The sequence below is a fragment of the Erigeron canadensis genome, chromosome 9 (genome assembly GCF_010389155.1).
Source record: "Erigeron canadensis isolate Cc75 chromosome 9, C_canadensis_v1, whole genome shotgun sequence".
NCBI classification, from domain to species: Eukaryota; Viridiplantae; Streptophyta; class Magnoliopsida; order Asterales; family Asteraceae; genus Erigeron; species Erigeron canadensis.
Genome location: NC_057769.1, coordinates 8,113,585 through 8,125,117, shown reverse-complemented (window position 1 = coordinate 8,125,117; position 11,533 = coordinate 8,113,585). Strand labels below are relative to the sequence as shown.

At 32.7% G+C, this 11,533-nt stretch overlaps 1 protein-coding gene and 1 long non-coding RNA gene across 2 annotated transcripts; both read left to right on the top strand.

Moving 5' to 3' along the window:
* Window positions 1-1,539: 1,539 nt before the first annotated feature.
* Window positions 1,540-2,441, top strand: LOC122580885. The gene is made up of 3 exons (XR_006320905.1): window positions 1,540-1,578; window positions 1,696-1,774; window positions 2,188-2,441. It is a non-coding gene; the product is annotated as an uncharacterized LOC122580885 (long non-coding RNA).
* Window positions 2,442-4,732: 2,291 nt separating this feature from the next.
* Window positions 4,733-9,522, top strand: LOC122583138. The gene is made up of 9 exons (XM_043755571.1): window positions 4,733-4,808; window positions 4,892-5,333; window positions 5,435-5,546; window positions 5,596-5,783; window positions 5,939-6,372; window positions 6,463-6,777; window positions 6,950-7,660; window positions 7,863-8,165; window positions 8,348-9,522. Exons 1-9 carry the CDS (start codon window positions 4,733-4,735, stop codon window positions 9,520-9,522), a joined length of 3,756 nt encoding a protein of 1,251 aa, XP_043611506.1.
* Window positions 9,523-11,533: the final 2,011 nt, after the last annotated feature.

Sequence of the window (11,533 nt, the reverse complement as noted above, 5' to 3'; positions counted from 1 at the left end):
TAAATACGTTGTGACGCAGCAATGGCTAAACATATGGTTTTTTTTATGATGTAAAGCTCAATCACCAATATCGAAATAGTGTTCAGTGAAAGCACGTATACTAAAACATGGGCAACCTGGATATGGAGAAAAACACACCTCCATAGTTTGGAAGTACTTTACTTGCGAACGTGTATGTTTTCATTATTTAATCTATGAATTCACTTACAACATTTAAATTTTATTATTTTTTTATTTGTTGACATGATAAAAAATATGGTTCCTCTCTTCGTAACAGGGAAGTAAGATGCAAGCATCATTAGTCATTCTAATAAAGCCAAATTTCAGTTATCTTGGTTGATGATACTGTTGTCGTTATCTCGAATTTCAATATTGGTTTAAACAACTCGAAATATAAGCTTACCGAATATCCATATAAGCTCACTCTTACTAAAGACAACCATCAAAGTTGCGATTTAATTTGAATCTTTTACCAACATTACCAACCAAAAGTTGTCATTGTTGTGACCCTATCGGTAATTTTATTAATTATATCCTGTTACTTATAACATCTTTTCCCTATCATTCGGTCCGTACACATGATTTATAGTATGACTTTAATATGTGCTATTACAGATGTCATTGGCTGCGTGGTTATTATAGTGATCCTCAACCGTTTGGAGATAAAAAAGAATAGAAATTTCTGATCAACCACTCTAATGAATACGGAGTAACTTTTTGGTTTAAAGTCGTATGTTTAACTAGACATTATATAATATATTTTCCAATTTACGCAGGAGGGACCAGATTGATTGCACTTTGTTTGGTGTTTATGCCGAACAGTTTTTGACATTTGTTGCTTCTCATGATATGGAAAAGCCAATTATAATAACACTACAGTTTGCAAGAATGAAGATTTGGAATGGTAGCAACTAAAATGTCACCAATGTGTTTGTCTTTTTGGTATTTACGTTCCCCAGTAATGAACTTCCTTAATTTTATTGATGCAGAGCACCCCATAGTTCAAAATGATTATTATGGAACTAGACTCTTGATCAATGCTTCTATTGATGAGGTTGAAGATTTCAAGCAAAGGTACTCAACACCTAGAATATACTTTATTTTTTAATAGATATTATTACACTACTTTGTAGCTATGTGAAGACACTATTTATTTATGCCAATTATACGATGAGCGATAACGGCATTCAACTTTCTGGGTTAAATAAGATCCCCCCCAAACAGTCACAATCAAGTGTAACTACAGAAGATGATTTTTTGGTGGACATAGACCGTCAACCTTTAGCCACAATTGATAATCAAAAAAAGGTATATATTTAAAACTTGCATCTCATTATTGCACCATATGTGTTGTTTTTCACATATTTTACAAACTTTATTCAGACTACTTGGTACACAAACTTATCAACTATAGAAGGATTTCTTGATGAGGATGAATGGTCTTATATTGCCTGCAAAAAATGCACTAGAAAGGTTGTAACCATAGATCCAGAACAAGAAATTGTTGGCTCAATTGACGAACAGTTGGTAATCCCTTCAGATGTAACAAGTGCGGCGATCACCCCCTCTCTATCTAAGGTTTGTTTACATTTACATTAACGCTTAATTCCTAATCATAATAAACATACTGTTGATTTTGTGATTTTATATACCATTAGCATACTAATGTTAATCCCTATGGTTTATTTACCTTAGGTACAAAGTCAATATCATAGTAGAAGATGAAACAGGCTCATTCGCTTTCACCCTCTTTGAAAGAGATGTCATTCAATTGGTGAGTAGTACTGCATACGATCTAAAGAAAAAACAGGCAAACAACAATGACTCATTGCCCGATGAGCTTAACGTCCTCATCGGTCAAAGGTACCTTTGGAGGGTATCTGTTACTCCCTACAATCTAAGATATACTAGGAAGATTTATACTGTTGGCAAGTTTACCAACGACAAAAATATTATTAGAAAGTGGTGTAACCTACATGGAGTAGAACAGGTATAATTCATTTATTGTATATACGAAATCCATAATTTCCATTTTATCTTCCCACCAATACTCATTTAACAAATTTTTTGATTATTATTGTCTCCTCCAAATATTCATTAATAAAACTGTCAAACCCTTATAATTAAAATTTAAGAATATATTTTACACCAAATTTACTTCTCTAATTTATGTATCTAACATCTCAGGAGTCTATTATGAAAGACAATGAAGAAACTATGAACTCAATAACCGCTATTCATTATGATGATACGGATTTGGAACCATCAAGTGCCAAGACCACCACAAAGAGAAGACGCATTCTCATTGAAAATGATGTTTCAAATCCTTGAACCTGAGTGACAACTCTATGTCTTTCCATTAGTTATGGCTAGATCTAAATCGCTTATCTTGCTTTTTGCTTAATAAATTGGTATGCAACGTTGTGCCATCCATTTTAACCCATTGGGTGTTTTCCATTAATTATTATTATTAGTTTTTATGAATGTTAAATTGTTTCGGTTGTTCTTAATAAAATTGCATCATTCCATTTAAATATTCGTTCTTGGAAATTACATAATTAGGTGCATGAAACAGGAGATGGATTTCGCCCGACGATTTTCGGTATGGTCATATTCCATTTTCATCAAAAACGTATCACAACAACAAATCTAATGACCCAAGTTTAAAATGAAAAAAGTCCAGTAGCATTCATATATGAAAATCGATTAACATAGTATTTAAATCTTCTATTTGTTTCCTTTGACACCACTGGGACACGGTCCTACAAATTTTTTTGGCATCCCACTTATCAATTGTTAGAAATAAGCTAATCTCTTACAATGGGATTCCACCGTTGCAAAAACACTAACATATTATTTGGCCATTTTCCACTTTCATTTACCTCACCTCCAAAATGTAAAAAAATCTTAAATGATATTGTTTTTCCCATTATCCTGGCAAAGGCGAGATTGTGTTAAAAATACAAACAACAAGCATTAATAAAATTCAAAAAGGCACAGGTCGCCCAATCATGCCCCGAAATTATTGTTATACTCCAGGACCCCAACTTTTCCAACCGAATGCAAATTAAAAAGGCACATCATGTAATCCAACTTATATAAATTGGATAGTCAAAGACTTAGGTGAGTTGCAGTCGGTGATTGAAGGAAAAATCCATATTTACACTCACATCAAATATTATATTTTATTCTTCTTTCTTTGTAACTTATTTTCCATTAAATATTTACCAAATATATGTAGCAAACATATCACTATAAACAAGATATTATATTCAAAATCTAGATATTTTTTAAAATCCATAATTACACATACATCAAATATTATATTTTATTCTTCTTTCTTTCTAACTTATTTCCCATTAAATATTTATCAAATATATGTAGCAAACATATCACTATAAACAAGATATTATATTCAAAATCTAGATATTTCTTCACATATATGTAAAAGAATATCTGTAAATATCTGTAAATATATATTATATACGTTCTATATATCTAAATATCTAGATCTATAACTAAATAATCGAACCTCTTCCTCTATAAACAATAAACATAAATAAATAAACTATAAATAAACAAAAACCAATAAGCACAAATACACAAATGCAAGATTAGGAAAATATGTCATCTTCTCATCGATTACTACCTTCCAAAAGATCTAGGAATGCTACCGATTTACTCCAGTATGGACATATACACAGCTCTGCACAATCTCATGGTAATACATTATATTATGCCAATTAAATTGTATTTACTTTGTAAACTGATTGAAGCACTAACTTTCATTAACTACTGTATCTAGAGGAAAGTATCAACGATGCAAAAGAAGCACGCATAAAGCGTAGAATGTATATAGATTCAAAAAAACACACAAATACTCACTCAAATGTCCATGTTTCACAGTCGCCATTAATATCACATCATATATCATCTTCTCATCGATTACTACCTTCCAAAAGATCTAGGAATGTACCTCAACACTTTTCAACCGTTTCCAATTCTCCCAATTTACTCTAGTACGGACACACCTCTGCACCTTCCCATGCAGCTTCCCACGGTAATACATCATACTTCGACTATTAAATTTTTTTACTTTGTAAACTTATTGAAACACTAGCTTTCATTATTCTATTTAGATGACATTACCAACGATGCCAAAGAAGCGCGCAAAAAACGCAGAATGTATATAGCTTCAAAAAAAAACACAAATGATGCCTCACCTGTCCATGTTTCACATGACAAACGTAAAGGTAAGTCCATTATATATGAGGCTAACAATGAATCGCAGCATTCATTTGTGCAGAATATGAACACACCCATCATCACTCCTTCCACAATGGTAAGGCCATTGTACCATTAAAACTCTTTTCCCTTTTTATACATTTATATGGTACCAACTCTTTATCAAATATTTAGGAAATAACGTTTGTAGACTAATAACTTTAACTTCAAAGGCCACACCTTAGTGACTCCTAAATTCATTCTGCTGATATGTATATATGGTTCAAAAAATGTATCGCATCATTCATATGTGCAGAATCTTAACTTTCCAATCATCACTCCTTTAACAAATGTCTCTCCAGGTATTTTCAACCAATAATGGCTTCTCTTCATATGTAAACTACCTACCGTTATAACTGTATTAACTAACATATTCTCTTAACTTTTTCCGGAAGCAATATCAAGAGCAAATACAGCTGGATGCATGCGGCTCAAACTAAGAATTTATATGAAAAATAAAAAAGCTGCTCATAATCATAGTCATGTACCTAAAGAATACTTAACCACTGCTGGAATGTCCACAGGTATCATGCTCTTATGAATAGAAAATTTAATTTAGGGGGAAAAAAAACCTTCTGTGATATAGTTTGAATTAATCTTAACTCAGATTATGCTGATGAAGGGGACCCGATCTACAAGTGTATAAGTTGTGGGGCAATGGTGTGGCATGCAGAAACTTTAAGAGGTAAAGAAGGGGGTAAAAATGGAAGATACTCAATGTGTTGTAAGACCGGCAAAATTGTTCTTCCAACAAATTCCAAACCACCACCCCCGTTGCTATCTGATCTTTATTTCAATAGACATCCATTGAGTAAAAACTTTATGGAATTCATCAGACAGTATAATATGATGTTTGCTTTTACGTCAATGGGTGGAAAAATTGATAAAAAAGTGAACAACGGTCCTGGACCTTATATCTATCGGATACAAGGACAAAATTGTCATCGGATGGGAGGATTGGTTCCAATAGAAGGTGAAGCTCCAAAGTTTTCACAGATGTACATATACGACACAATTAATGAGGTTTCACACAGGCTAAATGCAGTTAGGTACAATATAATATTATCTTATTATACGATATAACTATATAAATATAGATATACATATACATATAATAAACTAATTAAATTATATTATATTCTTTATGTAGTAAAACTGCTTCAGATTCTACTGTAACCAAACAGAAACTAAATCCAGATCTGATTGCTCATTTGGTTGAATTACTAAACGATTGCAACCCGTTAGTCAAAACGTTCAGAATGGCAAGAGATCGCGTTACTCTTAAGCCTACTAGAAAAATTCAAACTAAAGCTTATCGGTCGAAGACAAAAGGATGGTCGCACATACAATCTCCCAAGTGTTGATGAAATTGCAGCTCTGATTGTTGGTGACATAGATATGTCTTTTGATGAACGTGATATTCTGATTGAAAGTCATTCTGGACATTTAAAAAGAATTAGTGAATTGCATCCACAGTATCTTGCACTTCAATATCCACTGTTATTTCCACATGCTGAAGATGGATATCAAACTGACATATATCATAAGAATGCAGATGAAAATAGTCCTCACAAAAAAAAAACGTGTCACCATGATATTTTGCATACCAAATCCAATTTAGGGACGATGTACCATCTTTATTGCATAATGGCAGAAAGTTATACCAACAATACTTGGTTGATGTGTACACGATGGTTGAGGCAGAAAGAATTTCCTACGTAAGGAACAATCAGTCCAATTTAAGAACGGATTCACTGAAGAACTTACAACAAGCTTCAAATAGTAGAATAACCGAGAGTGCAAACATAGGTACAAAAGTTATACTGCCTTATTCATTTACCGGTAGTCATAGATACATGATGCAGAACTACTTGGACGCAATGGCAATATGCAGATCCTATGGATATCCTGATCTCTTCTTAACGTTCACATGCAATCCACAATGGCCTGAAGTTGTTAGGTATATGAAGCAGGTCAAACTAAATCTGGAAGATAGGGCCGATACTTTATCCAAAATGTTTAAGATTAAGGTTGATCGGTTGATGCAAGATATCAAAGAAAACAACATTTTTGGTAAACTTGAGGCAGGTATGTTTTTATAAAATAATTTAACCTTGCCACTCTATAGAACTTTTTTTTAAAAAGAAACTTTATTAATTCATTTCAATCTATTTGTAGTTGTTTACACAATTGAGTTCCAAAAACGTGGACTTCCTCATGCTCATATATGTCTATTCTTGAATGAGAAAGATAAACTCAAGGACATCGACTCAATAGATCATTTTATTTCTGCCGAGATTCCAGATGAAAATGTTGATCCAGATCTTTATAAAATCGTAAGCAGCTTAATGGTTCACGGTCCATGTGGTGAAACCAATATGGATGCTGCATGTATGGTTGACAAGAAATGTTCTAAAAATTTCCCCAAAGACTTTTCAGATATTACAACCATCGACAAAGATGGTTATCCTCACTACCGCAGACCGGATAACGGTAGAAAAATAATTAAAAACAAAATTCCCCTAGATAATAGGTATGTTGTTGGTTATAATCCTACTCTTTCAAAAAGGTATCAAGCCCATTTAAATATCGAGTGGCGCAACCAGTTAGGAACTATAAAGTATCTATTCAAGTACATAAACAAAGAAAAATGATCGAGTTACAGCTGCAGTTGTTGATGAAGACATTGACGAAGTACAAGACTACTATGATTGTAAATATTTATCAGCATGTGAATCAGTTTGGAGGATTTTAGGATTCGATATTCATTGCATATTTCCTTCTGTTATAAGGTTGCCTTTCCATCTTGAAGGCGAACAGTATATAACATTCACCGAAGAATTAACTATTGAAAATGTTCTTAACAAGACTTCTGTCAATTGTTCAATGTTTTTAGAATGGATGAAGTGCAACAAGGAAAATTCTTTGGCACGTACGTTAACGTATGGTCAATTCCCTGAACATTTTACATGGAAGACGGATAAAAAAAAATGGGCTCGACGATCCAGAAAAGTGGTTTCTATAGGAAGGATTCATAATGTTTCTCTAAACACTAGTCAACTTTTTTACCTAAGAATTTTGTTGAACCATGTAAAAGGACCTGCATCTTATAAAGAAATCAGGACTTATGGAGGTAGAACCTATGAATCTTTTAAGGAGACTTGCTACGCTATGGGTTTGTTGGATGATGACAAAGAATACATTGAGACAATTAAAGAAGCAGCTCGCTCTGCATCTGGTCCTTTTATGAGATCATTATTTGTGATGATGCTTCTAAGTGACTGCTTGGTCGACCCAGTTGTTGTATGGCAACAAACATCAAATCTATTGGCCGAAGACATTCTTCATAGGGAACACAAAGTACAAAAAAGACCAGGTTTGCATACTCCTGAAACTTTTTTTGACAAATCGTTTCTAATTACTAAACCACCAACTCACCAACTAGAATATTCATCACAGGGTCCTCAGATTCATTTTTGTTATTACTCTTCTTATATCTATATATATATATATACACACCCAGTGATAACCCTTTAATATAAAATTTAACACTTTTTCCTTTTTTTTTTAAATTTCAGATATGAACCTCACACATGAACAAATACTTGACGTTGCGTTGGTTGACATCGAGAAATTGTTACAACGTAACAACAGTACACTAAAGAAATATCATGGTATGCCTTACCCAGTTGGTACATCTCTATCTGACGTTGGAAATAGACTTATTGACGATGAAATGAACTATCTATTTGACCAACTACAGATCGAACATGGTAATTTGTATCGAAGTTTGACAGATGAACAAAAGCATGTTTATGAAACAATCATTACAGCTGTTGGTGCACAACAAGGTGGTGTTTTTTTCTTATACGGTTATGGAGGTACCGGGAAAACTTTTGTCTGGAAAACATTATCAGCAGCAATACGTTCAAAACGATAGATTGTTTTGAATGTTGCATCAAGTGGAATAGGAGCTCTTTTCTTAGACGGTGGCAGAATAGCACATTCGAGATTCCGTGTTCCTATAAATATAACCAAAACTCATTATGCTCTATCCGTCCAGATAGTCCACTAGCAGTATTGTTACAGCAAACAAAGTTGATCATATGGGACGAAGCCCCAATGACAAACAAACATTGCTTTGAAGCTTTAGATAGAACTCTCCGAGACATTTTAAAATCAACTAACCCTCAAAGCACACACATACCATTTGGAGGTAAAGTTGTTGTTTTCGGTGGTGATTTTAGACAGATTCTTCCTGTTGTTCAACAAGGTACACGTCAAGATATAGTTAATGCTTCACTTAAATCATCTTATCTTTGGAACTATTGTACTGTACTTAAACTTACAGTTAACATGCGCCTTCATGGAGGAACAAGTCTATTAGAAATCGTTGAGACAAAAGCATTTGGGGATTGGCTATTGAGCATTGGAGAAGGTACAATAAATAACCCAAATGATGGAGAAACTGATGTTGAAATTCCTGAAGATATACTCATAACAGATACAACCGATCCTATCAAATCTATCATTGATACCATCTATCCAGAGTTGAATAGAAATTTAGCAACCCCTTCTTACTTTCAACAAAGAGCAATTCTGGCTCCAACACATGATGTTGTAGATGTTATCAACGACAAAATGATGGACCTAATCAACGAAGAAGAAAAGGTATATCTAAGCTATGACAAAATCCCTGAATCTGATCTTGCTCAAGATATCAACAAAGATTTGTATTCTCCAGATTTCCTCAATGCCATCAATGTCGGCGGTCTCCCCAAACATAAGTTGACTTTGAAGAAAGATGTTCCAGTAATGTTACTTAGAAATATTGATCAAACTGCCGGACTTTGTAATGGAACAAGGTTGCAAGTTGTTACACTTGGTGATCGTGTTATTGAAGCAAGAATCATTTCAGGAAACCATATTGGGAAAAAAAAATTTATTCCAAGAATGACATTGTCTCCATCAGATAAACGGATTCCTTTTAGATTACAAAGGAGACAGTTCTCATTGGCCGTTTGTTTTGCAATGACCATCAATAAAAGCCAAGGACAATCGCTCTCAAAGGTTGGATTGTATCTAGAACGTCCAGTCTTCACACATGGTCAATTATATGTTGCACTTTCAAGGGTAACAAGCAAAAAAGGATTGAAAGTTTTGATATGTGATAAAAACAAGAAAATTTCGAAGACTACAACAAATGTTGTGTATAAAGAAGTCTTGCACTCTCTGTAACTTTTACTTCTTTGGCTACTTATAATTATACTTCTATTATGAAAGCTTTTCTAGATATTTTTTTAACTGTATTGTTTAGTCGTAAACAGGACTGTCGTTACTTCTCTTTATATACCAATTTCTATCTAAGGTACTTTTAGCAGATATATGATACCTACAACCTATAGGTTACTTTGCTGCTAAGAAGAACATTAATTTCTTAATTGATGCCTAAATGCTTTAAATTGTCATATATATCAACTACCAGTCATCAAAGATGGTTCCAAGTGGTGACTTACCTATCGCTCTGGTGAGCATGATCTTAAAATCGACCAGTGTTACTTTCAGCCTTTTCAAATATCGATCAAAAATTTCATCTAATATACACAAAGAATTGCTATGTTGATCAATCTGAGCATTTTCGCTATCATCATTCACTACTTTTAATACATGTTTTTGTTACTTAATTTAATGGTTAGTCGTAAGCAACACTTTGATTACTTCTCTTAACATACCCATTTTTATATAACGTACTTTTCGCATAACTTATATGATACCCACAAACCTTCACGTTAGACTGCTTATAAAAAAATATTTACTTTGTTGATCGGTGCTTAACTGCTTAAAAGAGTGGAATGAGTCATCAACGATAATTCCAATTGGTGATTCACAGGCAACCATCGACAAGTGTATAACATAACATTTAAATCAACTATATATGAAATACCTATGAATCTTTTTAAGACAATATTATCTTATTTTAATAGATACAGTAATCTACAACCAAATTAAAATATAACATCAACTTCAATTAAATGTATTTAAATTCTATAAACATGGAAACAAAACTATCTAATATACTTGGCGATCACCTACAACATCATTTACTTTTTTAAAATATTCATTATTACCTATATAAACTATACTTTTGTTGATAACAACCATCACTTTCAATGGATTTCATACAATCTAATGGTTAACTCTTTTTTTTAGCTGACTCTTTCTCTTTTGGTACTCTTAAATATAGATCCTATTTTTACTTACAAAATTATAACGTAAAATTTGTTTTAATGTGTACTACAGGATTATATTTTACGGATGGTTGCAAACTCTAAAGCTTGGAGCTTACTATTGTTGAATCACGAGAGAAACATCGAAAGAAAATGCAAAAAATTGAAGAACGACGACAAGTTAATTTGGAAAAGTTTAACAAGATAGATGAAGAAGCCGACAAAGTTGCGATTAAGGTGGAAAAAGTGTTTGCCGAACTAGATGAAAAAATGGAAAGAATGAGAACCATAATAAATGTAAACAACAAAATATAAAATTTTTTTGTTATTTTATATTTTCATAGACTTACGTTTACCGAGATCATCTAATAAATTTTTGATTCAACATTCATCCTCTGTGTTACATTATCTATACGTGCATCGTTTTATGTTGTTATGTTAAAAAAAAACATCTTTTCACAGCCTCTCTTTTTCAATGATGAACCGAAAGATTGTGACCGTAAAACGCCTCGGACTACTTAAACACCTCTTGCGCTTCTATACCGCCTCATACATGATACAAGTACGCCTCGCCTCAAAACGCGCCTCGGGGCTATCTTAAATCTTTGCCACGTTGGATTTTATTCTATGTGTCATGTCCATTTTTTCTTTTACAATAAACCTCATTTATTTGATTTTTAATTAAATATAAATCTTTAAATAATATTAGAATCTCAAAGTTTAAACATTCTTCGGCAATAATGTCAAATAACTAAAACTACATTTTGATATATATAATTTAAAAAGTTACTTGAGTAACAAATAACTAAATGGGATATATGATCCGTTTCAAATATTTTATAATTATAAAATATATGATCATAATTTACTAAACTAAATAAAAATACTTAATAAACTAATAAATTTTTTTATTTACTCTCATATTTAATTAACATGCCTACGATATAAAGATATTTGTCTTGAACACAAAGATAATTAACTTGCAAAAATCCAAAACATCTATATAAAATCACATGTCCTGT

Coding starts and splice junctions, on each gene's coding strand:
- LOC122583138 (XM_043755571.1), top strand. CDS start 4,733: ATGAAAAATAAAAAAGCTGCTCATAATCATAGTCATGTACCTAAAGAA. Junction 5,547..5,595: donor TAGTCAAAACGTTCAGAATG/GCAAGAGATCGC, acceptor TTCAAACTAAAG/CTTATCGGTCGAAGACAAAA. Junction 8,166..8,347: donor TTTCTTATACGGTTATGGAG/GTACCGGGAAAA, acceptor CTATCCGTCCAG/ATAGTCCACTAGCAGTATTG.